Source organism: Glycine soja, chromosome 2 (genome assembly GCF_004193775.1).
Source record: "Glycine soja cultivar W05 chromosome 2, ASM419377v2, whole genome shotgun sequence".
Classification (NCBI taxonomy): Eukaryota; Viridiplantae; Streptophyta; class Magnoliopsida; order Fabales; family Fabaceae; genus Glycine; species Glycine soja.
In genome coordinates this window covers 49336933-49363941 of record NC_041003.1, presented here as the reverse complement: position 1 = coordinate 49363941, position 27009 = coordinate 49336933, and the positions used below count along the sequence as shown (strand labels likewise).

Here is a 27009-nt window from a genome sequence, read left to right as displayed (position 1 = left end):
TTGCAAGAAAAATCAAATGAAGCAGTTGCAAGAATAAGCACAAAACACGGATAATAGCTTTAAAATGAAACCTCTGGCCGTTGCAAGAAAAGGAAAATGAAGTAGTTTGCAAGAAAAATGAAATGAAGCAGTTGCAAGAATAAGCACAGAACGAAATATTTGAAGACCCTAAATCGCCAAGGCAGCTGGCGTTTTCACCCTAAATCGCCTAAGGACCTGGCGTTTTCAGCTGCACTGCAAAAGCTGGTTCACCTGCAAAAGCTGTACCTGATACGCGTGGGGAAGCGCTGGTTTGACCAGCGACTCCACCCTGCATGGCCAAAACGCCATTGCAGGTGGCGACATCAGTGCTGTCGCCAGTGGCAGAGGCGACACAGCCACGTGTCGCGTGCCTGAGTGTGGCGCTGTTCATGCTAGCGATTTGCATGAATAATTTCACTGTTGCTACGTAAAAAACAGCACCCCTCTGGTATTTTTTTAAAAAGAGCCCTAGTCTGGGAAATATTTTCTAAATGAACCCTAGTCTGGGAAATTTGCCGGATAGAGACCAGTTAATATAATTTGGGATGAGACTATTAAAGCAAAGCACTATGGTGGTGTTTAAATAAAAAACAAAAAGGACAACATTGCACCTGAACTCAATCCAGATATCCATGCATTGCCCTTTCTTAATTAATGACGTAATGCTAATCCAATGAATCTGCCGTCTTTCCCACTTAATAATGATGATTTATACCAAAAGAAAAATCTCCATCAATCACTAACTAAACTCAATTACACTTGTCACAATAATAATTAAATTATAATTTCACTTTAGTGATTAACGTTAACATTTAATATCAATTCCTATATTAAAATAAGAGAAAGGTTAATAATATATTTTTTATGATTAATTAAAATTTATTAAAAATTATAAATCTTTTGATAAGTTTTATGCGTTATTTTTCTCTTAATTTTTTATTTTTAATAAACTTTAATCAATGATTGATTGAATGAAATGATAAGATATGACATCTAACACATAACACATAACACTGTAAGTTTTCAAACTCATCTTTTTATGAGGTACCTTTATAATAAATTTTTTATAGTGTATGTTGACAAAAATACTTTCATAATTCAAAAATACGTGTTCAATTTTTTATTTATCAATATATCTGAATAATATTTTTTTATCAAAACTAATTTATTTTATTTAAAACAAAATTAACTTTTGAAAGTTAAAATTAATGTATATGTGATCACAACTATAATCTTTAATTTATTCTTACTTTTCTCATTTTCTCAATTAAGGGTTTTCTCACTTTCTTTCTCTCTTCTCTCGTTGGGAAATATATTTCACGCTCTTTCTTTGTAATTATTGGGAAAAAAACGGTAACATTTTTATTTTTTAATGAATTGATTTAAAAAATGAATTTGTTGAATCATATTAATTAGTGGGGGCATTTAATATAAAATAAGTTTTAAATACACGCTGGTATTGAGTGAAAGATAACCGGTTTCAATAGTGTCATTAATGGGTATTTATGAATTTGATTTTTTTTAAAATAAAATATCACATTAGAAAATAAAATAAATGTATTTTTTTTAGCATATCATTGATGTCAAATGTTTATCGATTTTATCCTTAAGGATTTTGAGTCTTTGTTAGTTTTTAAAATCTTATTAATAAGTTTGAAAGTTTTAATGAATTATTAATGTGTAATTATTATTAATATGTCTTGAATAAAAATAAAAAGGTAAAATAATTAAGTTTCTCCAACAAGTTAATTTTATTAGAACTTGAGTATGGGGCTGTATACCACTAAGCCATCGTAACTCTAACAACAACAAATTAAATTAATTAAGGAGTTATATATATATATATATATATATATATATATATATATATATATATATATATATATAGAGAGAGAGAGAGAGAGAGAGAGAGAGAGAGAGAGAGAGAGAGAGAGAGAGAGAGAGAGAGGGAGAGAGAAGAATTTACACTTAAATCACTGGAACATATAATTTATCTAAAACTACATTATCATTTAATCTATGGGGTGAAAGCATTTTTTATTTATTTTAATCATAATTAATATAAATAGAAATTTAATCTATTGAATATGTTATGAGATGAATATCTTTAAAAATTATTTTATTATAATTACAATTTAAATTTTTTTAATCTAGTGAAAAACTTTATTTTTAAATCAAACTCTTGGATGGAAATTTAATTAAGGGAATTTATACTTGAATCATGGGAATGAATAATTTTCTTAAAACTACATTAACTGCATTAACATTTAAATTATTAGAGTGAAATTATTATTTTTAATTTAACAAAAGAAGATTTTTTTTCTTGCTTATAACATGAGAATACTTGCTAAAAAAATGAGATTACTTAACTAATTGAATATATTATTTTAACTAACATAAGATTAATATTTTCTTAAAAATTAAAGTAGGGAAATTTATGAAAACATAGACAGACTTGATGCATAATTTATTATAAAAATATTACATTATCTTACAAAATTCGTCAAGTTTTTCATTAAGGATTTAAATTATTTTGGCATTTAAAAAACATTTTTTATTACAATTATAATTTCAAATTTTTGTAACCTAATAAATAATGAATTTTCAAATTTATTTTTCTACAAATTCGTGATATTTTATATTTTGACAAATTTTAAATTTTATTATATATATATATTATAACATAACGATAACCATGATTACAATAATGATATTGTTTTATGATAAATTTAAAATATTTAAGATGTAATAATAAAAATATTTTAAAAATTTGATTCTTATGTAATAGGTCTTTTATATATTTAAAATAGGAGTATTCTTTATTCAAAGATTAGTTATTATAAAAGTAAAAGAAATGTTAATATCAAAATAAAAAATATAATCTATTCACGCCTTTATTAATCATTTTAGCATAAAAAAATATTTTCTTATAACACCCTAAAATAATAATGAAGTTTTTTGAATGAAATGTTATTAAGTTAAAACAACTTTTTAATAACCATATGAAAACATCAGGTAGATTTTATCACATAATTAATACTAGTTTTTTCATTGGAAGGAAGCACACTTATTTTGTTGAAAGAAAAACAGTAATGTTGGACTAGAAAACCCTGGTTTAGTTTGGTGTTAGGCTTTGAAGCTAAAGTCAACAACACATAGCAGAGGATAGATAGTTTGTTCGTTGCGTTGCCATGTCGGCGTCGGAGATTGTTCGGGAACTGGATTCGCTGAAGGACGAAAAGACCATAATTGAGCAGAAAATCTCTGCGCTTGAAGCTCAACTCAGAGAGATTAATCTCCAAAACGACGCCGCACCACCCAACGGATTGACGCAGGACATGATTCACAGATACAGTCGCCACCTTGTGCTTCCTTCCTTTGGTGTTCAAGGTCTTCTTCTCTTCTACACTTAATTATCATTCATGCAACATAAACCTAATTACGTTTAAATTGACTATGAAGGAAGATTCATATTCATTGCACGTGTGTGTTTAAGTATTAACTGTATTCTTTTCAGTGGGAAAAATAGACATTAGACAAGTAGCCCTTATCTGCAAATTTTATTTTGTTTTTTTGTCTTAAACTTTCCCACCTTCTTGTGTTTGTGGAGTGCAGGGCAGGCAAATCTGTTGAAGTCTTCAATTTTAGTTGTGGGAGCTGGAGGGTTGGGTGCTCCTGCATTGTTATACTTTGCAGCTTCTGGTGTTGGTAATGTAGACACTTCTAAGGCTTCGTTTGGATAAACTTTTTCATAAACACTTTTAAGTGAAGAAATAGTAAAGTAAAATGAATTCACTTTCTCTCATAAGTTAAAATCATCTTATGGACTTAAGCTTTAGGGGAAGTTAGGCCAAAGAGTTTCTGTGAAAGATAAGTGCTAAGTTGATTTTAATTTAGGGAAGATACTTAATTTATTTTACTTTCGTATTTTCTGCTCCTGCCAAATAGGACCTTAGTCTATTGGCTTCTTGAAGCTTACATTTTAAAAACTATACTCAGGGCGCTTGGGAGTTATTGATCATGACGTGGTTGAGCTGAATAATATGCACCGACAGGTATTGTATTTTCTGTTTTACCTTCCCACCCTCTTTTGGCATAGCAGGTGCAGCGTGTACTTTGTGTATTGTTCATGTGTTTGTGTCTGGCATCAGCCTTTGGGTGTTTCAACCTTTGCAAGTACAATTTGTTGATGTGTGCCTTGCTTCTGTGTTTGTGTTGATTTACTGATTTATTATCATTATTATTATTAACCACTATTGTTATTAATTTGGACAAGTTTGTGCTTTGTTTCAGGTTATCCACACGGAAGCATATGTTGGTAAGCCGAAAGTGAAATCTGCTGCTGCTGCTTGTCGCTCGTATGTTGCTCTCTCACCTACTATCATCACATCAATATTTGTGGACAAACTGAAAATAATCCCACATGAGAAATTTTCTTTTTGAAATGTTTGTAATATTGTATCATCATTGTTCTCGGAACTGAAATGTTTGTAATATTGTATCATCATTGTTCTCGGAACTAAGATATTTTGAATATTAGGATCAACTCCACTATTCAAGTTGTGGAACATGAAGAAGCTCTGCGGACTTCCAACGCTTTGGAACTTCTCAGCAAGTATAATTTTAATAACAAGATTGATCTTTCTTTTTGCTCAAGGCCTCTTTCTTCTATGCTTACCTTTTTCATTTCAATTTGAGTATTACCACTGACTTTTTTTCCCCTTCTCAATTATGTGAATTTGGTAGATATGATATAATAGTAGATGCAACAGATAATGCTCCTACCCGGTACTTGATCAGTGATTGCTGTGTGGTCCTTGGAAAGGTAAATCTTAATGTTTTGATCTATGGACAAATTATGACCATTTGAATTGATGCCGCATGGGCCTTTTCACTTGTTGCTTTAATTTTTTGGTTCCTCCATGAATACACTTTCTAAGTCAGCATTATTTTCAATGTTTTGGTTCATCAATGCATAAGATATCCACATTAATTCAACAAAAAGGAAGTTATACATGCTTCTGTGTATAATACCTAAAAATAATTTCAGTGTGTATGTGCCATATGAGTTATTATCTCCAAAATCTTTGTGCAATTACTCCCACTAGGCATCAAATTTTTATAAATTTGAAAAGTTACAATTATATGGGTTTCTTATATTTCATTCAGTTAAACAATTTTCGTTTTTTATTCTTATGTTTGTCTTATTTTTTATACTTATGTACATAATATGGTTTATGGGAAAACTTACTTTTGCAGATTTTTATATTAATTGTTTTCCTTTGATGCAGCCTCTTGTATCAGGTGCTGCATTGGGATTGGAAGGGCAGGTATATGTCTAAATATTTGTTTTTCTAGCATTTAAGTTAACTAATGCTTCATGGAGCTCGACAAGTACTCCCGCGTACTTGATTATATCACATAATTTGAGGATTAACTACGGAAACTTATGCTGCAGCTTACTGTCTACAATTACAATGGTGGTCCTTGCTATCGGTGCCTCTTTCCAACTCCACCACCTAGAACAGCATGCCAAAGTTGTGCTGAGGGTGGAGTTCTAGGAGTAGGTAATTTCTACTGTTTTTGTGAACTGCATCAGTTTTACTTCTCAATGAGAAGTTCTCATTGCTAGTTTGGGCGACATTTACTTGAACAATGCCAACCATAAGACTAAATTCTTTTGATCTCCTGTGTTCATTTCGAAGTTCAGTCATGGACTTGTAGTAATATATACTATATTATTGGCGACAACAAAAAATGAGTCTGATTTTTTGATTCCTTTTGCCCAAGTTGTCTCTATAAACATGGAAGTATCACTATATTTAAGCCATATTTTTAGCTGAAAAGGAGGTTTTTGTAGATTCACTGGTTCGCAGCTTGGCTTAAAAGTTTGCCTAATCTCATGAATGTTATTATGTTACTATACCATAGTAAGAAGAAAATTTAAAATGGGGAATCAAAGGGTCAAGAGGTTAAATAAGAATGATACGTAATTAGGATGCAAGGCATATTGCAATTTCTTATTGTTTACTGGAGAGTGTACTCTTTAGTAGGACTTATTATATAAAAATTCAATTGGTTTGGATTATTTAATTTGTTTCATTTATAATTCATCTAGCTAAACTGTGATTACTGAATGCTAGACTTTTTATCATCCATGTCAATGATTGTGAATATTTATTGTTCAACTTGCATTACTTCTCATTAGTACCGTTGTATTTTTTGTTCTGTTTTTCTGACATTTGCTCTGATCATTTTCAGTTCCTGGCATAATTGGCTGTCTCCAAGCTCTTGAGGCTATTAAGATTGCAGCTTCTGTTGGTGAACCACTCTCAGGAAGGATGCTTATCTTGGATGCATTGTCTGGACGGATTCGTATTGTATGTTAAAAACTCCAATGTCTATTAGGATTTTACAAGTGGGGATCAAATAATTGTTTGAATATTTATGATTTCTTATAAATTAGGATTTTATTTCGATAAATTACTTGGATGCAAAGTTAGGGTTTTGTATCCTAGTGGTATTGTAACTATTAGGATAAAGGTGTTCCTAGTAAGGATGCTTCCTTAGAGGAATTGATTGACATTACTATCTGATTCTCGTATTCACACTAATTTTTCTGTCACCAATAATAACTGTCATGCAGACTGATCATTTTCTTTATAAATTCTAATAACAAATTACTTATCATATTTGTAATATATACAGTTCCAAATCATATTTGTAATTATGCTGTCTCAAAGTAAAAAAAAATTATATTATGGTTTTTTAATCATGATACCATAGCAAGATCTTATTTATTAGTTACTGATTATACTTTTTTATTGCACAGGTCAAAATTAGAGGAAGGTCTATGCAGTGTGAAGCTTGTGGAGAAAATGCAACATTTACCCAGCAGCAATTCCGAGAATTTGATTATGAGAAGTTCACTCAGACTCCCTTGCGTGTGGTATGGTTTCTTTTATACTTGCCTTTCACCTCCTTTGTATTTAGATGAAATTGTTTCAGGTTTAGTTGTTTATATTTTTCATTTGCACTTTGTACTGGATGAGATTGCTGAAGATAAAATTCCTCCCAAAAGACTACAAAATTGTCTCCCAGTATATATTATTTTGAGATTTTCAACGTCATTAATGCATTCCATTCCATTTATATGCAGCCTCCTTTGAAATTAAATCTACTTCCCAGTGAATCAAGAATCAGCAGCAAGGAGTACAGTGAAGTAATTCTTAAGAAGGAACCACACGTGCTGGTTGATGTTAGACCAGCTCACCATTTCAAGATTGTATCTCTACCAAAGTCTCTGAACATTCCACTCTCAACATTAGAGGCTAGGCTGCCTGAAGTATCATCAGCTTTGAAGAAAGAGGAAGAGGAAGGTGGTGTAGTTTCTGGATCAAGTGCACAGTTGTATGTAGTATGCAGAAGGGGAAATGATTCTCAAAGGGCTGTTCAGTATCTTCACAAAATGGGTTTCATTTCTGCCAAGGATATTGTTGGTGGCCTAGAGTCTTGGGCCCACAATGTGGACCCTAAGTTCCCTACATATTAGCAGACACGTTTTGCTGTGTAGAAATATTGCTTTTTTCAAGTTATACTGCTGGCTTGGAATTATTTCTCTCTATTTATATTAGTGATGCTGATTTCATTTTTCCATTTATAACATTCACGTTTCTTTTTTTGTAGTCTAGTGATTTTATTCTTGTTCTTGAATTGTTATAGAAACATTGTAGCGTATTCATTTTTACTTGTTTCTTTGCATTGGGTAGAGTTTAAAAAACCACAGGTTATTCACGTTGTCACTACACAGTTGCCAATAATGGTTACTTGATCAAATGATGTTTGCTGAGAAAAGTATAAAAAATACAGTACAAGGTCTTTCTTTTTTGGGTCAGTACAGTACAACAAGGTCTAAAAGAAATGTCGAATCAGAGTGGGCCACTTCGGGCCTAGCATATTTTGTTAGCTTTATCCAACTTTCTTGATAAATTGGGTAGGTTAACTTATTGATTTGTAATTTTAATTAAATTTAATAAATACAAAGAAAGATCACACATTCACACTTCTTTTGAGAGTTTGAACGCAAGTTTTTGCCTTGTCCCATGTTCCAAGGGATCGACTTGCTAGTTATGGTTTGACTTTATATAGACAATGCAAGGTTTTTGATTTTGTTTCGTCTTTTATTTCAAAGGTTTGTTCTAGCAGATGTATCTTCAACTCTTTTTCCTCGCCGGTTTTAATTTTATCTAGTCTCGGTGCCCTCGTCATTCACAATAAAAAAAAAGTCTCAAGTTTCAACATTTATTGGGTAGGAGAAATAGGAAGATATTTTATGGGTCTCGTGTATAAAAACATTTCTCTCCTACGTTGTCATGAAATACGAGGGAAATTTTTATTGTATTTGCTCTATTTATTTATTAAAATTAAATAATTTTTTACAAGATAAAAAATAATAAATTTTGTGTGAAAGAATAAATAATATAATAAAAAGTTTAAAGTTTTCAAGTTAAATTTATTTTTAAATTGATACAATTTATACAATTATTTTATTTTTTCCTTTACTTTCTTTCTCATTTTTTCCTTTTCTTATGTTTCTCAATTTATATAACCCAAACGATTTCTTTCTCATTTTTTCCCTTTTCTATTGTGTTTCTCTTTTACTTCTAATCCAAACCCAATATTCTGACACATTATCATCCAATCACTAAATACAAAATACTGTATATAATAAATTTGTTAACTTTTATAGGAATTATTTAAAAAATATATACTATCGATTAGATGTTAGTGTAGAAGATTTTACAATAACAATGCATAACTATTAAATTCTATAATATAGGTACTTGCTCAAGAAAAGAGACGTCTATCATAAGGCAACCAAGTCAAAACGCAGCATAAGAACGTTTGCATGGTTACATTTGTAAAAACAAACAATTATGCAGGATTTGGTGGGTCTCATAAAATGGGGTTAAGAAAATAAATGATACGTGGATCATTCAAACGAAGACTACTTTGTTAGTTTGCAGATTGTGCATTTGCCTTCCAGAGTTTCAACTTCTCATTATATGAGTAGAATTAGACGGTGCAAGCAAAGTTGAATCCATAATTTGATGATATGCAGATTATTCCGTGGGACACATGCAACATGGTCCGGTTTCTTGTTATGGAAAACTACCAAGGTTATGCGGATGTTAGAAACTTCCTCGTTATAATAATTTTGGTTCTTTATATTATTATAACTTAGTGACTGTAGCTTGCACTGAGGTGGAAAAAACTTGCATTTCAAGGAAATTTTACTCAAAAAGAAAATTTTATTTCTCCCTCTCTCACTGTATTTGTGACGCCTACAAATAGAAAAACTGCATTTGGACACACAGTAGATACATGCTAAAATGCAAGGAAAGGAAACAAAGAAAACAACTAAATTTTTTTGACATTAGATCATCCCATTCACTTTGAAAAGTGAATGCATCCTTACCAACCAAGAAGCAATACCTTTAAGAGAGCCATCCTAATATATAGACCATTCTTTGCCTGCCGAAAGTAAGCAGCTCTTGGATCACTATCAACATCCACCGTAATCTGCTTGAAATTAAGGGACCAATTTTAGTTTATTTAATCTTAATGCTTGCATTCGTATCGGGAGTACATATATCACATAACATGGCAATAATATGGGCTTACCTCATCAAGTCTTGGAAGAGGGTGCATAACCACGGCATGTTTTTGCATCACATTTAAAACATCTTGATTTACAATATACTTGCCTCTTGCCTCCTCATAAAGTTCAATTTTCTCTCCAAATCTTTCTTTCTGAACGCGAGTTTGATAAACCACATTGCACTTAGAAGCCACTTCCATCAAATCAGCACTTTCTTCCCACTCCACTCCCTTTGATGTCAGATAGTCTTTTATGTCATCCTATGAAAAGAAAAAATTCCATAACTCATTTTGTCCTGTAACTTCCCAACATCTTATCCTGTTCATGAAATCGTGACTAGTATTTGCAACAATTACCTTCATTTTAACCACGTTAGGAGAAACAAAATAAATTTTCACGTCCTGATACTTGGCTAGTAAGTATGCAAGTGAGCGAACTGTTCTCCCATTAGCAAGGTCTCCCACAAGCCCAACTCTAATTCCGTCCAGTTTCCCTATCTCTCTTTCAATGGTATAAACATCTAGCAGTGCCTGAGCAGTTTGAAAAAGAAAGAGTTTTTAAACAAAAAAAATAGTATCATCCATTTACCACTCAAATTATATAATACAATAGAATACAAGAGCAATAAATAAAAAGTCACAAAAATTCCCAACTAACATGGAATCACCTTGCCAAGTGTAAACAAACTAGTAAACTAGTAAAATATATAAGAAGGTATGTACCTAAAGAATAAAGTATACTAGAAGGAACTCTCAGATGGAAAAGTCCATGATATGTTGTTACAAATGGCTAGAGAACTGTTGTGTACTTAAGATATACCCAGGAAGTTACCATCTCAAATCCTTGATGTCAAGCATTTCAATAGAAAAATGGAACTGTGCATTTAGATTCATACTTCAATTGGTTTTTGGCTTCTAACCCTTATTTTGTATATCCGATGCAATTTTGGTTGATTGAAAATAAATTTCTTTTCCCCAAGAAACAGAAAGGTGCAATGCAATTTTCTCCTCTACCCAATCAACTTCTCCTCAGAAATTATATGGAGAACTTGGCCCTTTCTGTTTCAAATTCATGAGATGGCATCAGCAGAATAAGGGGGTTTGTTTTAAAGTTTCTGTGGCAGTGGAATACACAGTAACCTTAAGAATTTTGATTGGGAGTAGCAAGTCTTGGAAACAGACTTGTTAACTGATTTTTCCCTGTGTTTGGAAATATGTCTGGCAGGGAACAAATCAGGTCAAATCAACAAATGATGCAAAATCTACAGTTAGTAACTGCAATTCAGATGTGAAAAACCATGTCCACGAGGACCATGACGCGTGACAAGGCACGCTATTTATAGTTATGCTTCCACAAAATTGCTCAGCAGCAAAAGCTTATCTATCATAGTTCAATGCTAATTCATGGCTTTAACAAAAAGGTGGCAAATGCCACAAATGAAAATGAAATGGCACAATCTCTGCAGTCAAAATGTACTCTATACATGCATGCTGTAGCTCAGAGTAACAGACTCAAGATTACTTTGAAAAATAAATCATCCTATGATAATATCTATTTGACATTCTCTGTGAAGCATCAGATTTCTAAACTGTAATTATTGTGGCTAATTCCTCATACCTGTGAGGGATGCTGTCCAGGGCCATCCCCTGCATTGATTACAGGAATGCTAGCAGTTGTTGCTGCTCTTTTGGCAGCACCACTTTCAAAGTGCCTCATCACAATTATATCAGAGTAACCTTCAACCGTTCTTATTGTATCTACAAGAAGTATAGTTCCATGAAACTCCAATTTTAGATAGAATAACAATGAAATGAACCCACTAAGTACTAACAAAACTTTGAAGGGCATACCTTCAAGCGTCTCTCCTTTAGCAGCAGATGAAAACTCCCTTGCATTCTCAGTTGTGAGAACATCCCCACCCAATCTTTTCATGGCAGACTCAAATGAAAGCCTAGTTCTAGTGGATGGCTCATAAAACAAAGTAGCCATGAGGTAACCCTTTAGCATTTGGCTCCTAGATGACTTGCTTTCAATGCTCTCCATGCTCCTTGCAGCTTCAAATATGGCATTGAGAGTCTCTCTGTCAAATTGCTGAGCCTCAATCACATCATGAAGGTGAAATTTTTGCCCCATGGAGAATGAGGGTGCACTTTCCACTTGAAGGGCCCCTGCCCTCCACAGAATCTCATCACCTTTTTGTGAAAGTTTAGATTTTTCCAAAACTCCTGAATGCCCAAATGGTGTTTTTGACTTTAAATGATTCCATGGCTGATTGAGCAAACCGCATGGAGAGGATTTTGCAGCCACTTTGGGATGAGACACACCCACATGCATAGAGCAGGAGAATAGAAAAGAAGCAGCGCTCATTGTGTTCTTTTGGAGTGGCTACACAAGGCAAAGTACTTATATGTTATTACAGAACCACACAAATAACCATTAATTACATACTCAAATTTCAAATCATTCAACTCTCTCAACATAGGAAGCAAAAGGGCATGCAAGTAACTTGAAAAGATATTGAAAAAAAGATAAAATGAATTAAACTGGTTTGAGTGGAATCACTTTATTCTATGCCAGAAACAAGAGGAATCACTTGACTATAAAGGCATATGCTTTAAAAACCACGCTTCAGAATAGACGGCAGAAGAATCCGGACCAAAAAACTATTGAAGATGATAAGAGAGGAAAAAAAAACACAGGAAGTAAGATCAATCCAGCACAGATTTTCTACAAAAAATAAGGAAAAGTTTAGAGAAGAAATAGAATACCGTGAGTGAAGGTTGTGTTGTGGGAAATGAGTAGTTTTTGTTTTATTTTGAAGGCAGACAACGGCTACAAAACAGCGTTGCTACCGTGCAAGAAGGAACAATATGTAGGCTATATATATAAGAGGAGACGACCTGGTTTAAAAGTAAACCTTGGTTGGGTAGGCTTTATAAAAAAAACATTATTCCAAAAATACCCTTTTCTCATAAACCCGATTTGAATCAATAAATATGTAAATCATGATTACGTTGAATAATACTTGGGACAATTAAAAAAATCTTATTGTATTTCCGCTCTATATTTTATCAATGAAATTATGTTTCCTTTATTTATTTTTTTCACCCCTTTAACACAATGAAAATATATTTCAAATATATTTCAGTTATATATTTTTATGGTTTTTAAATAATTATAAATATAAGTTAATTTTTAAAAGTAATCAAATTAATTGCTGCACAACATAATTTTTTTAACATTCAAATTAAATAAATTAAGGGATAATTTATCATTTTTAATAGTAGTTAGAATCATTTATTAATAGTAATCAAATCAATCATGATATTAGTTTATATTATAATTAATTTTATTACAGCTAAAATGATAACTTATATCATCATTAATTCAAATTTTAATAATAAAAAAGTAATTCATATCACAATTAATTTTTTTTACTGGCATATCACAATTAATTGAAAAAGGTAAATGAGTGGGAGTTCTAATTTTGTTGTCACTTTTTTTTAATTAAATCAAAATTAAAAAAAAAATACAAACCCATGCGTGGAAAATAATGGTGAACGTCTTTGTGCCAAACAAATTCGTAAGAACAAAAATCTCTATACCTATCTTGAATATGAAAACGATCAAAACAAAATAAATTTGCAAAATTAAGGAAATGACACCAATAACAGAAGCCTTATGCATTATTATATTGCACTACTCATCTCCACTTGTACTATTGGTGGCATTGGTGTTTGAATGTGAAGTTCCCATGACAGATGTTATAGCTGCCACAAGAGCTGCAGTGAAATTGGGGTCTGCAGTGGCTGCATTTAATATGTTAGCAAACGATGAATTTGTGTCCATTCCCTGTCCAAATATTTTAGGGACTGACATGAACTTATGAGCCAAAAGTGGGGATAGGAGGCCAAGTTGGCCCAGTGGTAATTCCCTTTGTAGCTGTGAGGAATTGGTTGCATTTTGAGTGAGGTCCAATGTGATGGTGGGAAATGGGGCTGAGGCAGAGAGAGTTGCCATGTTCCGAGAGCATGGAAGTGAAGCACTTTCTAATATGCTTGGCATTGAGGCAGCTACAGATGTTGTGGGAGGGAGTGGATGGTTATGCTGCCCTTCATATGTTGTGATCAGCACACTTCTGTCTTCAGCACACCTTTGTACCTATCAGCAAACATAAATTCACTTTCAATATTGCTTAAATTAGCTAGCCTCAGCACAAGAAAGAACACTTTTCCTAGCAATTAAGAGTGCATACCTGTTTCCGCACTGGACAACCAGTACTCATTGTGCAACGATAATAGGCTCTTGGCCAAGGATTCCCTTTCGCCATCTTCTGCCCATACTTTCTCCATTGGCATCCATCTGCAATCTGTTATAATAAATTCATCCCACATAAAATTAACACGTAAATGTGTTTTCATGAAACAAGAAATTAATGCGTGCAAACTTCACCCACGTAAATTACATCCCTTTTCATTAGAGATCACCAATTAGCTAGCTAATTAGGCTGAATTTGTTAATAGGTACGTAAATCACATGATGCATGTTCCTGTATGTTGGAGATCATAGAGTTGCATTTGCCAATTAATTTTATTTTATCTTATTATATAGTTTACCAACCATTGAAGAATATGATTTTGCTCGAACTGACACACGAGCTTTCTTGATCATTGACATGGTTTCTGAAGCTGGATCCAATCTAGGAACTTTGTTAGAGAATTCTTGTTCAGTACTTATCTGCCTCCCTTCCATTCTAGCTTTTGTACTTTCCCTTCCAGCAGTAGAATCCAACTTATATGCCTCCAAAACAGCAATATCTTTGCCATGTCCTAACTCAACCATGCTTTTGCTTTCTCTCAGTTTTCCCTCAGAAGATTGCTGGGAATTAGGCTCATCCTTCTCAGCAACACCAATGTCTAAAAATGACCTTGGAACCATATCTTCTTTTTCCCCTATCACTCCGTTATTCTACACAAAACCAAATAAAAAAAGCAAGTACACATACATGTTTTCAGCATTGAATATATATGTGATCAAATGCCAGATCTATTTTTTGAAACTCTAAATTTTATTAAGATATATGGATCTATCAAGTAGACTCATACCACTACTTAATCATTAAATCAGTTCTTTGATATTCAATGTTATATAAACAAATAAATAAATTACCCCATGGCTATGATGCTTCTGTGTTAGCTTGACAAGTTGCATGCGTAGGGTGTTGCAGTTATTGTTCACCTGATCAACCAACTCTCTTAAGCGTTGATTCTCAGCATTCATTTGGTCCAATTCAGTTAACAAAGCTATAAACTATATCCATAGGAATAAAGTAATATTAATTACTATATATCCATCTTAAACCGTGCAACCTGTTTGATAAAATTATATCTATAAATCAAACCATATGGACCAAGACCCAACAACTAATTAGCGTACCTCGTTGCTCTTATCATCCATAGTTTCCAATGCCGCATCTTCCTCCGTTGATCTATTATTGACATCGGTATCATTCTTCGTAAGAAGATCTAAGCTAGTCTATATATAAGTTAACAACAAGAACAGAATAGTAAGAGTTACATACGTGCCCATATATAATTAAGGTGAAAATTAGAATAATTAAATAAATTTAAGGAAATTAAATATGAGTTTGACTACATATATAATATAAGACATACATCAACATGAAGGTCTTCCACTCTTTGATGATCATCATCATTTGCACTCACTTTTCTCTTCTGAGCAAAGAAATCAAGCTCATCCATGACAAGCGGTGTCCCTCTAAACGACATGATTGGATCAGAAGAATTACTAACATTCACAATGGCATCATTCCAAGTGGGTTCCATGTTTATATAATAATAATAATAATATATAACTCTTCCTGTTGAATAAGTCTTAATTATGTTAGTGTGCTTGGATGAGTATCAAAGAGGAGTCACGTAGTTGTGCCCACATGTTTTTTAAAGGGAGAATTGAAGGAATGGAGAGAGAAGGCTACGTAGTAGAAGTCAGAGATATATAGAGAGATGCAAGGGAGTCGGCAACAAAAAATGGGTTTTGACTAAGACCAAATATTATGTGTGACATTAATATATATATCAAGAAAAGATTTGAAAACTGAAACGTGGCTGTTTTCTAAAGGAGAAACGACAGGAATGACAATGAAAGAGACTCTGACTTAGACTATTTACTATTTACGTACTAGGGCATGCAATGTCCCACTATATGTAATTTACTATTTAAAGATTAAATATTTTAAAGAAAAAAAATTCAATTCAACCATTTCAGTTTTCTTAATATCTTCTCTAGTTGGTTTGATTTAAATTTTAAATCAAACCCAATGCAATTGGTTGAATTTGTTTTGAGTTGTAATCTTATTTTTATCTTTCTTTGAAGAAATTATTAAATAAATGGTAAAATATATTAAAGATAGTAAAAAAAATTCAAAAAAAATTAAAACTTAAAATAAATCATTTAATTATGTTATTATATATCTTAATCAAATATACTTTTCATAAATAAGTAAAATTATGTAATAATTTTACAATAAGTGATATCATAAATTTATACATATGTAAGTTTAGTTTGGATTGGATCAATATCCAAAATCAAAATCGAAATCTGGTCTATCCTATTTTTTTTTGTTTTTCAGTTTTAAAATTTTCAATTTTCAGTTTATTTAATTTTTTATTTTTTTATTTGCTTTTTCAGTTATAATTAGATTGAATTGGTTTATAAACACTCAAAAGTGTATATGTATAATTAATGTAAAAAAATCCTATAAACTAAATGTAAAAAAATAATGGATCCAACCATTGAAAGTCGACAATTTTTTTATTTTTATTTTCACATGTTTAAACTAGAGAAGGAGATTAACACTTGAAAGATCCTCTATGTATAACAAAAGATGTCACGCATTGACTTTTCAAACCACTTATAATTTTCTTTTTTGGGTAGAGTTGTTTTTTTTTTATCAACTTTATTTTTTGAGAGATTATTAACAGCTTATACAAAAACGTTAATAGCGATTTAAGAAGAAAAAAAATTATGATTTTGAAAACAATAATAAAGTTAACCATGTTAAAAAAAGTCAATGAGTTATTTATTATTAAACAAGGGAAAAAAGAAAATTTTGGTTGCCAATGAAGAGAGTGGCATAAATATATGCTTATGCTCGTGATTTATAAGTCACATAGCTGCTGGATCTCATAGCAACGGACCTTTTCTTTTGGTGCCTAATGTTAAGGGTTCCTTGAAATAACACTACGCTTTTAAACTTCAAAAGTATTTTTAGTTTAGTACAAACTGCAAAGGACAATGTATTAATAAAAACTGTTTCATTCTATTATTAAAAAAAATCTATACAATAAATAAAAAACTTTTATTTCATTGTGTTCCATTCCTTTTCATATCCTTCTACCAATTCAAACATAGCCAAAAAGCAAATGCCGATGAGAGCTTGCATATCACCTTCCAAACCAGATTATAAACAAATGCAGTTGTTTAAATTGCAAATTGGTACAACGGTTAATAGATTCGCTACACTATGGAATCTGTCATAACTCATAAGCATCAATCATTATTACACGTTGTTGTCCTAAATCCTATATATCTGTTAACAATAATCCAAACTGTATACATATTATATACTCGTGTCAACATGTTAAATTTACATTTTACCTACTAGTATTAGGAGCACAGAGTGCTAAATGCACTCTACTCACTATCCTGCATAAATAACCAATGTTCCAATTGACTAGGTGGGGTAACCCTCTTCCTAATTAACATTTCAACAGTGGGACATGTTCTCTTCCTTCCTCCCCTCGGCCTTGACCTGAACTCTTCATCAGCTTCTTCAAAATCCCCCTGAACCAAAGACAAAGCAAAGCCGTGTGACTATGACAATATCACTTATGATAGCCTTTGGCACAAAGGGAATAGGAAGGGAAAAAGAACTTACAAGGGTAAAAACATGTTTAGCAGTTTTTTCATGATTATCTCGCACATGTTTGTAAGCAAATCTCATGCCACAATCAGTAAACCCACACGCAAAAGGCTTTACATTAAAGTGCACAGCCTTCTTATGCTTGTCTAGATTAGATTTCTGTTGACACAACCATGAACAAATTAAAAGAAAGTTCAACTTGCAACCAAATTGAGAACTCAATTACAGTATACTAATGAGCAGAGTAAGGAATAAGAAGTCAAGTCTTACTCTTGAGAATGTGCAGCTGCAACCCTTAAACTCGCATTGAAAGGTCTCTGATGAACTGCCTTCAGCTTCATGTGATCGAAGATGGCGCTTAATATTCTTCTTCAGTTGCTTTGTCCCGCAAATGTCACAGGTCATATACTGATGGGAGGACTTCACATGGGCTTGAAGGCACTGGACATTAGTGAAATGTTTCAAGCAACCAGGCTCTAAGCACACCATATCTACTGATTCCAAATTAACTGCGGAATAAAGGCTTTATTCAAAATTGCACCCAACATCTTTCACAAATCTAAATAAACAAGCACCTTGCAAACATCCCGTGAAAATTTCATTAATTCATACAAAAACACCAAAAGGAACAGAACCTACCATGAGAATCTTCATGTTTTTGTAGCTGTGATGCATATCTAAAAACCTTTCCACAGCCAATCTCTGGACACATATGCTGTTTGTGACTTTTGTCACTACTGGTAGTGGTAGAACTGTCATCATGAATCTCCTCAGTATGTCTTTTCATATTGCTTTGCAAAGAGAACTCACTGTTGCAATTCTCAACAGGGCACTTAAAAATCTTCCCTTCATGCTGTAGAAGGTGCCGAGTCAGGTGGTCCTTTCTTCTGTAACTTGCCTGACAATCATCGACAGCACACACAAATGGCCTCTGGAACCACCACAAAATACTGTTAAAGCAAGAAACTAAAACCCAAAAAACACACACATAAAAGTATCATGATGCTCTGACAAGAACAAAACACAAATGAACAAACAGCCAACCTCAATTTTGGACAGAGCGTGACCGAGGCATCCTTGATGGAGCTTCACAGGAGGTCACCCTACCTGATACTAATCCATCAAGTCCATATATGCTGCCTCGCGCATTTTGGAGATCTTTCTCTGGGATCCAATGCTTCACACTATTAACCCATAATTTTCCAATGATTTTAGAAACTTATAGATTACTTTCCTGCAAAATATGTATCTTCAGTCTATAAAACAACTAGCACAATCAAGTCACAACCCAAAGCCTGTCTTCCGCAAATCAAATGTTTCTCAAGGAACACAACGGTCTATAAGACATAGCTTTTAAATACAGTTTTCTTATGTGCTTTTAGAGTTTGACTGTATCCAACTTATTTTTCTTAAATAATAATTAATCAAGAGTTCAAATACCTCAAGTGAATGACTTTGCATGTGCTGCAACAAATAGGCGTGTTTTTTGAAAGTGGCACCACATTCCTCGCAAGTGTTCGATTTCGAAGCCTCTGCTTCGGGATCTCTTTCAGCTCTTGCTTTTTCATACTCTTCCTAAAAACACATCAAAAGTCAACAACAGAATCATACATAACCCTACATATTGATCTAATTGCAATAATTCAAACAACGCTGGTTGAAAACGGTTTTCTTTTGCAGAAGTGAAAGTAAAATTAAAAAGAAGGGTACCTTGTGGTGCAAATTGATGTGGGAGGTGATAAGGGTTTTTTTGGATCTGCAGATACCGCAGTACTCGCAGTAATAGCGTCTGATATCTTTGTATTTGGGCCTTTCTTCAATTTCTACGGCTTCGCACATTTTTTCTGGTCAAGAGATAAAGACAAGAATTGGAGATTCCAACTATTCGATACGCTGATTAGGGTTTTCTGGGAGGGTCAGGACTGTGCTGTGCGCAGCTGCGTTGTGAAACTCCTAATGTGAGCGAGTAAGCCTAGGGTTCTTGGCAACTGAAGGATTATATAGAGTTACTAAACGATGTCGTTTACCTAGTTTAATGCCCGCCGCTTAAATACATGATTATTTTATCTCTTTTAGAGTGTTTGGATGAACAGATGAAAAAAAAAAAAGAATATAAATTAAATTTTGTCTTTAATATTATTTTTCTTCTTTCCATCAAACCCACCATTAAAATATTCAATTCAATGAATTTTTTTAATTATATTTTTTTATAAACATATGAATAAATATTTTCATATATGATTTAAAATTAAATACAAAATAGACCGATACAATCATTTATTAAAACTTAAAATTAATATGATTTAATTTGAATTTAAAGATTATTTTAACTTATAACTCATCCAAATTATGTTTAAAAGTTTATTTAAATTGTAATTTTGATCCGTCTTTTTACATAAATTTTTTATTTTGGTCTTTTAGAAAATTTATTATAACCAATGTTATGAAAGTTCGTCTCGTCAGTCTCTCGATTGAGATAATGGGGGTAATGAGTCAGTAGGTTAGTAGTCAAATCGGTAAAATAATAACTGGTCATGTATGATATGATATATATTAAAAAATTTAATATATATATATATATATAGTATAAGTATATAACTAATATTATTTTATTAAAAAAAATCCATTCATACTCCAAAGTCTAAAATAACAATTAAAGTATCAATGTTGATAACACAAGTTCACAAATAATAATTCGATAATACAATTACACAAGTTCATATAAATAATAATTTAATAATACAATTACAGAAATCTCAAGGTTTTTCAGAGAGATTTTTTTTTACACGAAGCAAGTTTTAAAACACAGGCTCGGATAGTCTGATTTATTCCAAATTAGTCTCTGACCGGTTATGATTATAACATTTGGTCCCTTGATTTTCAAACTTTGTAATGTTGGTCATTCTGTTAATTTCAGTGTTTGACTATTATAGTTATTGTCTATTAGATTAGATGACATGACAAATTTAAAATAAGTTTATTAAAACATAAATATGATTATTATTTAATTAAATTAAGTAAAATTTAATTAAAAAAATGAAGGAAGAGTGGTGTTTGACGAGGAAGTTGGTGGTGGCGCAAATTTCGAACAAGTCATAGGTATGAGGGTTCTTGGGAAGCATGTGCAAAGGGAGGTGAGGGAGTTGAAGCTTGAGATGGAGGTGTGGAGGTGTCGGAGAAGAGGCACACTGGAGCCGTTGTAGGGACGGGGAAGAAGGGTCGCTAGATTTCCTTTATTTATTTTTAATTAATTTTATTCAATTTAATTAAACAATAATCATTATTTATATTTTAATAAATTCATTTTAAACGTTTCACCTTATATAATAGATGATCAATTATAAAAGTCAATAATAAAAATTAATGGAAAATCAATATCATAAAGTTTGAAAAACAAGAGGATCAAATATTACAGTAAAATTTTAGGAAGCAAAATTATAATTTAACCTAAAACTTATTTGAGTTTTTCTTTTCTTCAAATAGTTATTTATTGTTTTTTAGAAGAATTATTTATTGTTATAACATAACACTTTTAGTAAATTAAGAACATAAATATAAAAAATGAGTCTCTGTCTTAAATTTTAAACTGCCCCAAAATTTTCAGAATTATAGATTTTTTTCTTTCCTTACTCCCAAGAATATTTTGTTTAAAATATTTTTTTTTCACATACAAAACATGTCCAAGATTCCATAGTTCCTTATATTTTTTTTATTTTATTTTAGTGATTCAACATAACTTGGAATACTAAAAAAACATAACTTGGAATATAAAAAAACTTATTTACTAAAAATTATTATAATATATTTCATTATCTTTATGATCTACATGATTTTAATATTCGAATTTAAGTAATTTATAATCTATATATTTTTCCTGTAATTATATTACTTATTTCAATACTTACTTTTACTATACCAACTTAATCATAAAAAATTATGCTTTATTTGCGGGGAAAAAAATAAAATTTTTCACGTTTATTATCAATTTTTACCTAACTGTTTCTTGTAATTTTAGTAGACTACTTCACAATTATTTCAGTATTACGAAAATTCAGGAAGTTCCCAATGGAGCAATGCACTATGATATTACCAAAGAAGTGAAGCAATACAATTGTCAGACCCATATACAAGTATCTTTTATAAGTTAGCCATCAACATGGCTCGAATTTTGGCTCTAAGCTCATCAGAAACATCAGTTATTTCAGGTGATTGAGATGGTACCCTTGCATTAGATAATCCCTCAGAAGCCTCCCTACTAGCACGTCCAACTTCACCACTTACTACTGACTTTTCCGATTTCAAAATTATCTCCCCCTCCTCCAGCTCTGTTTCTCTTTCAGCACGAGATCTGCTCTTAAGCCTTACATTTCTGCTTCGATGCCTATGCTCATCATCAGATGAACTATAATCTTTATTAGAATGGTGAGAATGTCTATGCTCATGGTCTGACAAGCTATCATCTCTGTGTCGTCGTTTGGAAGGGTGGTGCTTTTCATCAGAGGAGCCATCATATTTATGACGACGATGCCTTGAGCGATGATGTTGTTCATCATCAGAGGAGCCATCATATTTATGACGATGATGCCTTGAGCGATGATGTTCATCATCAGAGGAGGAGCAATCATGCTTGGTCCCCCTGGAAGAATACTTGTCTTTGGAGGAGGAATGTTTTCTCTTGTGCTTATGCCTGTCCTGACTCTGGTGTGAAGAGCGATGTTTTTTTCTGGATCGTTTATGATCCCTTCTATCTTCTTTGTTTTCTTCTTCCTCCTCCATTTCTTCATCCTCTTCATGTCTACCAGATCTTGAACGGTACTTCCTTTTTGACCGGCGTTCATTATCATCAACAATAAGTTTCTCCTCAGATTTCCGACTTTTATCTGAATTAATATCAGTAGAAAGTTTCTCCTCAGACTTTTGACTTTTAGCTGAATTATCAACATCATATGGAACAGAACTTCCTTCCCTTTCTTTACCCACAAGATTCCCGGTCTCAGCATCTGAACCTGAAACTCCAGAGCCTGGTGGCTCAACTGATAATGCTCGTGGAAGTTCACTTGCTCCAACACCACTTTTTAGCATGGCTGCAAACATCTTTGCTCGTTTCAATCTCTCTGCCTTAAGCTTTTGCTCTTTAGTCATGTGTGCTTCAGAGGAATCTGCCTCACCTGCTGCTGCAATAGCTACTTTTTCTGCAATAGCCTTGGCAACGGGGGCAGAAGCACTAGCCTTTACATTCAGGTTTTGATTTCCAACAAAACCTTGTGGTCGAAATGAATACAGACTACCAGTCCCAGAGCTGGACAAATACCCACCATCACTTCCAAGGCCTTGACCACTACCACTTGATGCCTTGGTAATAACTTCCAAATTGGGGTTTTTAATACCCCTAGTGGCAGCCTGAAGAATAGCTGCTGTTGCTGCCGCATCCATGCTAATTGTGTTTTGAGCTTGGTCTTTAGGAATTGGATCTTGACCAAACTTCTTTGACTTGCCAATAATCATCTTGAACTTTTCTTTTTGGTCCATGTCATGTGGTAGATCAGAAGCCATAGATCCATGTGAAAGATTGTCACTATCATCATTTACAGCAGTATTATTGTCACCTGTATGACCTGCTGGATTGTGCTTCTGGTGGCCCTTGCCTAGTAACTTAAACTGTAAACAATTAGGAAGATCAGTAAGTAGCATCTCAAAGTCAAAATTAACAATACCTTCATCAGTCCCAAATAATCCATGGAATACACAAGGTGCACAAAATCCCTCCAGAACCCAAATAAAATAATTATCAAAATTTGAATTCCATGCAGAAGGGAAATCTTTGAAAGGCAAAGATGAAATGAAAAACCATGACTGCTTCAAAAATTCATAATTTATCACAACTACATGGCAAGGCATTATAGCTATACAAAGCATACATGTCAAATGCATACAAATATGCATAACAGACAGAAATACAAACATGACCAAGGACTAATGAGAATAACCAACATTAGGGTACTGCAGATAAGTTTACAGATGATATCAGTCAATTAAATTATGTTTTTTGCTCTAGAGGGGAGGGAAGAGTAGGGTAGAAGGCATTCAATCTTAGAGTGACATGGATTACATCCTACAAGGTAGAAAAGTGCAAGTGCAACTAATTTCTCACTTCTCGAGGAACAGTTTGAATCACATAAATTGAAAATTAAAAATAAGTCAATTTTAATGATTCTGAGAAACACACCTCTTCAGCAGTTTGAAGAACTTTCAGATAGTAAGTATGGTATTGATTAGATGGCAGAAGAAACGGGAACCTTCCATGAGGTCGATCCTGTTCTGCAAGAACAGCCTCAAATTGTTTTCCATTTTTTAAGATGAACTCAACTATCTTCTCTATAGTTCTCTTTAAATCAGATGGAGGTTCAACAACTGGGAGTTCAATCTTAGCAGTACTCCGCACAGAAGTCTGCAACTTGTTCTGTGCATTAGATACTGAATCCAAGCCATCACCTTTTGCTCCAGCTGTGGTTGCAGTCTTAACAGTACTGATAGAATGATTCCGCTTTATGACAGGAACTTTTTCTTTCAAAGAGGGTATCAGATTTTTAGAAATGCTTCCATCCTTCTTGGCCACATCTGAATAAGATTCTGCCTGATCTATTCCAGGAGAAGTATAAGTACTAACAGCGTCAACAGCTCCCTCACATTCTTTTTTCTCAACATCACAAGTATTCTCAGTTGTAGCATCCTCATCCTCTCCAGATCCATAGACGGATCCAAGCAAAGACAATGCACCACCTGTTTGATCAAGCCCCAGAGTCCTATTCATGTCCTCAGTTGAGCTTCCATCATCTTTGTCAACTTTCAGAAGTTCTTGGTGATCAACAAGAAACCTAAAATACGCATGAAGATGATGATCAGGCATTAGGAATCCAAAAGTTGGATTGTCTCCTTGTTTCACCCTCAGGATGATTTCTGATTGGCTTCCATGTTTGCTGACAAATGTTGCAGTCCTTGAAATAATCTGATGTACTCTCTCATTTGGAGGCTGGAAAAGAAAAACAAACAAAAAATGTTTCTTCATCAATAAATGTGAATTTCAAAATTAGTGCAAGTATAAACTTAGAAAGGGTCTAGCCAAGCAGAATATTTAGACACTTGTATCTTACTAAACAAACATAAGACAACCTCACATATACTTTGTTAATGATAAAGATCAAGAAACAACTTTATGAAGACATGTATCATCCCATTTTCTCTCAAGAGGTAAATAATCAACGAATTTCTATCATCCTAATCCCACCTGCACGGCCCCTTCTCATGACATCAAAAGGAAACAAGGTGCCTGTGAATGGCTACCTTGAGTCACAAGAACTCCGTTTATGCTCCGAGCATCTGAAACTTAGACATCATAAGCCTTAGAATAACATATGTACCCTAGACAATTATCACCTAATCACATTGGTTAAACAATGAAAGGTCAATTAAATTAGTAACAAAGGAAAACCACACAATTAAATTATATATTAAGACAGAGGTTACTCACCAGGTTACTGAGTAGGCTTTCAGGTACTGGGAAATTAGGATGAAAACTAGGCTCGGTATCATTGTCCTTTGTCTCCGTGGAAACACTGGAATTTCCATATGAAAAGGCAACAGCATGAAAGCCGGTTGAACTCAATGGATTTGAACCATCATCTAAACACAAAAAGGTGACATTCATAATCAGAATCAGATATAATAAAATTCTCAATAACAAAATTATCCAGCTAAAACAGTAGCTGCAACACAGAAGAAGCCAACCATAAATTGAAGCCAGGTGAAAACATTCTTACTTGTATTCTGACACAGGAACTGTAGCAAATTAAATTCCAACCTGCAAATGTGGAGTTTGTTGTTGCCGAAAAAAAAAAAAACACTCGACATAGACTCGAGTGGAAGTTGGATAAAAAAAAATGTTGTTCCAACATCCACGGAAAAATAATTTGTTTTGATAGCCATTAGCCAACAATCCACCATCACATAGTTTCCCCAACTAAATGTCATGTCTAACCAAATATATCAATGTGTCCAAATGATGAGAACAAAATTGAACAAACTTGATAGAGAAATCTTAGAGAATTACCCATGACTGATTATTAATAGCCTTTGCTATATATAAACACATCACAATATGTCACAACACAAAACATAAAAGTCCTCCATTGTTACAATAAAGATTACGAAGGCAAGCTTATTTGTTAAACCAGAACATGTTCATTGCAAAAGTTTCACCATGCAACGAAACACTCTAGCTAAAGCCCACAAAGAAGCAACAAAAGCTTTATCTTAAACCGTTGAGCTCAATCAAAATTTGCTTAGGACTTCCACGAACCTAACTAATCAGAACAACTTCCATTTGATTGACTTTTTCTCATTCATTGTAGCCTCTATGGAATTAGGATGAACCTTGAACACTAACTTGCCAACTTCTCTCCAGGGAAGAACATAAAATCTCGTTAAAACAAAATCACTAACCAAACCTCTCATTTCTTCTCGTTGTGAAAAGTGAAAACGTAAAACACAACAACCAACAAAATTCCAATTAACAGAAAAATATTTGGGGAAAGTCGACCGTCACAAATGGAAGGAGCTAGAAAGTAAAAGAGTAGAGAGGAATTATGTTTATGAGGTTACCTTGTGGTTGTTCGTCGTCAGGAGAAGATGAAGGGAGATCGAGATAACGTTGTTGATCGAGGTCGGGTTCAGGCAGAGGAGGGCGGCGCTTGAGGCGCGGAGGGAGGGGAGCGGAGAGAAGGTGGCGGACATCGTAGCGGTCGATGGAGAGAGAGTTCCATTCGACCAGAGCTTCCGCTGAGTTCACGAACGCCGCCATGCCGTCGTCGTCGAACAGCATCGCGTGCCGCCCTACCACCTCCAGATCCATCGCTTCTGCAACCTGATTGATTATCAAAACGCAGCTTCGTGGATCGCACAATCACTCTCTCTCTCTCTCTCTCTAAAATATTTAAAACGATGATGATTATTTGTGTGCCGCTATGACATATGAAATTATGAATTAACGAATTTTGGATGATGATAGATTACCCCTCGGAATGTGCCCTACCTGTATGCACAGGGCCCGGGTTTTAGCTGGTAGCTTTGGGCCTTTGGCCCATTCTTAAATGAATAATAATAATAAAATACAATTTTCATGCATTATCAACCAATAAAAATTCATCCAAATACGAATTTTAAAATAATTATTAAAAAGCCAACAATTTTACCGTGCATAACAATGTGTATAAAGCTTTTTTTATTACAACATCACAATTCGAGAATTCTACAGTCAAGTAGAGTTTAAAATATCTTTAAAATAAGATTCATAAGCATATTTAACAAAAGAAAAACAGTTCATTAT

The 27009-nt window shown here is 33.3% G+C and overlaps 5 protein-coding genes across 11 annotated transcripts; 1 reads left to right on the top strand and 4 right to left on the bottom strand.

Annotated features, from left to right (window-relative positions):
* The first annotated feature begins 3089 nt into the window (after window positions 1-3089).
* Window positions 3090-7766, top strand: LOC114402517 (adenylyltransferase and sulfurtransferase MOCS3-like). The gene is made up of 11 exons (XM_028365124.1): window positions 3090-3411; window positions 3637-3729; window positions 4021-4076; window positions 4315-4379; window positions 4562-4636; window positions 4768-4846; window positions 5313-5351; window positions 5480-5588; window positions 6283-6401; window positions 6854-6970; window positions 7181-7766. The coding sequence occupies exons 1-11, from the start codon at window positions 3213-3215 to the stop codon at window positions 7571-7573; spliced, it is 1344 nt and encodes a 447-aa protein (XP_028220925.1). The 5' UTR covers window positions 3090-3212; the 3' UTR covers window positions 7574-7766.
* Window positions 7767-9288: 1522 nt separating this feature from the next.
* On the bottom strand, window positions 9289-12589 carry LOC114402504 (aspartate carbamoyltransferase 1, chloroplastic-like). Of its 2 annotated transcripts, XM_028365114.1 has the most exons (7): window positions 12451-12543; window positions 12245-12345; window positions 11533-12067; window positions 11300-11439; window positions 10039-10212; window positions 9706-9942; window positions 9289-9603 (listed from the first exon to the last, which is right to left on the bottom strand). In XM_028365114.1, exons 3-7 carry the CDS (start codon window positions 12047-12049, stop codon window positions 9496-9498), a joined length of 1176 nt encoding a protein of 391 aa, XP_028220915.1. In that variant the 5' UTR covers window positions 12050-12067; window positions 12245-12345; window positions 12451-12543; the 3' UTR covers window positions 9289-9495. The 2 variants fall into 2 exon arrangements, with proteins under 2 accessions (XP_028220915.1, XP_028220906.1); XM_028365105.1 differs by lacking the exon at window positions 12245-12345 and having other exon boundaries at window positions 12451-12589.
* A 639-nt stretch (window positions 12590-13228) lies between these two features.
* LOC114372133 (probable WRKY transcription factor 31) lies at window positions 13229-15630 on the bottom strand. The gene is made up of 6 exons (XM_028329556.1): window positions 15358-15630; window positions 15119-15217; window positions 14852-14992; window positions 14303-14650; window positions 13938-14051; window positions 13229-13843 (listed from the first exon to the last, which is right to left on the bottom strand). The coding sequence occupies exons 1-6, from the start codon at window positions 15526-15528 to the stop codon at window positions 13382-13384; spliced, it is 1335 nt and encodes a 444-aa protein (XP_028185357.1). The 5' UTR covers window positions 15529-15630; the 3' UTR covers window positions 13229-13381.
* A 1533-nt stretch (window positions 15631-17163) lies between these two features.
* LOC114402494 (transcription factor IIIA-like) lies at window positions 17164-19607 on the bottom strand. The gene is made up of 6 exons (XM_028365094.1): window positions 19338-19607; window positions 19068-19202; window positions 18267-18558; window positions 17898-18136; window positions 17643-17786; window positions 17164-17548 (listed from the first exon to the last, which is right to left on the bottom strand). Exons 1-6 carry the CDS (start codon window positions 19464-19466, stop codon window positions 17399-17401), a joined length of 1089 nt encoding a protein of 362 aa, XP_028220895.1. The 5' UTR covers window positions 19467-19607; the 3' UTR covers window positions 17164-17398.
* A 2070-nt stretch (window positions 19608-21677) lies between these two features.
* On the bottom strand, window positions 21678-26661 carry LOC114402463 (splicing factor, suppressor of white-apricot homolog). 6 transcript variants are annotated; one of them, XM_028365075.1, is made up of 5 exons: window positions 26286-26656; window positions 25156-25307; window positions 24913-25004; window positions 23854-24657; window positions 21678-23285 (listed from the first exon to the last, which is right to left on the bottom strand). In XM_028365075.1, the coding sequence occupies exons 4-5, from the start codon at window positions 24532-24534 to the stop codon at window positions 21765-21767; spliced, it is 2202 nt and encodes a 733-aa protein (XP_028220876.1). In that variant the 5' UTR covers window positions 24535-24657; window positions 24913-25004; window positions 25156-25307; window positions 26286-26656; the 3' UTR covers window positions 21678-21764. The 6 variants fall into 6 exon arrangements, with proteins under 6 accessions (XP_028220876.1, XP_028220841.1, XP_028220850.1 ...); XM_028365040.1 differs by lacking the exon at window positions 24913-25004 and having other exon boundaries at window positions 26286-26661; XM_028365049.1 differs by having other exon boundaries at window positions 23854-25004.
* Window positions 26662-27009: the final 348 nt, after the last annotated feature.

Bases quoted from the DNA above. Each gene is read 5' to 3' on its own strand.
- LOC114402517 (XM_028365124.1), top strand. From the start codon at position 3,213: ATGTCGGCGTCGGAGATTGTTCGGGAACTGGATTCGCTGAAGGACGAA. The intron at 6,402-6,853 runs GTATGTTAAAAA...TTTATTGCACAG, and splicing joins TGTCTGGACGGATTCGTATT to GTCAAAATTAGAGGAAGGTC. The intron at 6,971-7,180 runs GTATGGTTTCTT...ATTTATATGCAG, and splicing joins CTCAGACTCCCTTGCGTGTG to CCTCCTTTGAAATTAAATCT.
- LOC114402504 (XM_028365105.1), bottom strand. From the start codon at position 12,049: ATGAGCGCTGCTTCTTTTCTATTCTCCTGCTCTATGCATGTGGGTGTG. The intron at 9,943-10,038 runs GTAATTGTTGCA...TTCTTTTCATAG, and splicing joins CTAACGTGGTTAAAATGAAG to GATGACATAAAAGACTATCT. The intron at 9,604-9,705 runs GTAAGCCCATAT...AATTTCAAGCAG, and splicing joins CTCTTCCAAGACTTGATGAG to ATTACGGTGGATGTTGATAG.
- LOC114372133 (XM_028329556.1), bottom strand. From the start codon at position 15,528: ATGGAACCCACTTGGAATGATGCCATTGTGAATGTTAGTAATTCTTCT. The intron at 14,651-14,851 runs GTAATTTATTTA...GGTTTTGTGTAG, and splicing joins AGAAGCATCATAGCCATGGG to AATAACGGAGTGATAGGGGA. The intron at 13,844-13,937 runs GTATGCACTCTT...GTTTGCTGATAG, and splicing joins GTTGTCCAGTGCGGAAACAG to GTACAAAGGTGTGCTGAAGA.
- LOC114402463 (XM_028365040.1), bottom strand. From the start codon at position 26,535: ATGGATCTGGAGGTGGTAGGGCGGCACGCGATGCTGTTCGACGACGAC. The intron at 24,658-25,155 runs GTGAGTAACCTC...TTTCTTTTCCAG, and splicing joins AAAGCCTACTCAGTAACCTG to CCTCCAAATGAGAGAGTACA. The intron at 23,286-23,853 runs GTGTGTTTCTCA...AATTGTTTACAG, and splicing joins TTCTTCAAACTGCTGAAGAG to TTTAAGTTACTAGGCAAGGG.
- LOC114402494 (XM_028365094.1), bottom strand. From the start codon at position 19,466: ATGTGCGAAGCCGTAGAAATTGAAGAAAGGCCCAAATACAAAGATATC. The intron at 19,203-19,337 runs GTACCCTTCTTT...ATGTGTTTTTAG, and splicing joins ACATCAATTTGCACCACAAG to GAAGAGTATGAAAAAGCAAG. The intron at 17,787-17,897 runs GTAAGACTTGAC...TTGTGTCAACAG, and splicing joins GCAGCTGCACATTCTCAAGA to AAATCTAATCTAGACAAGCA.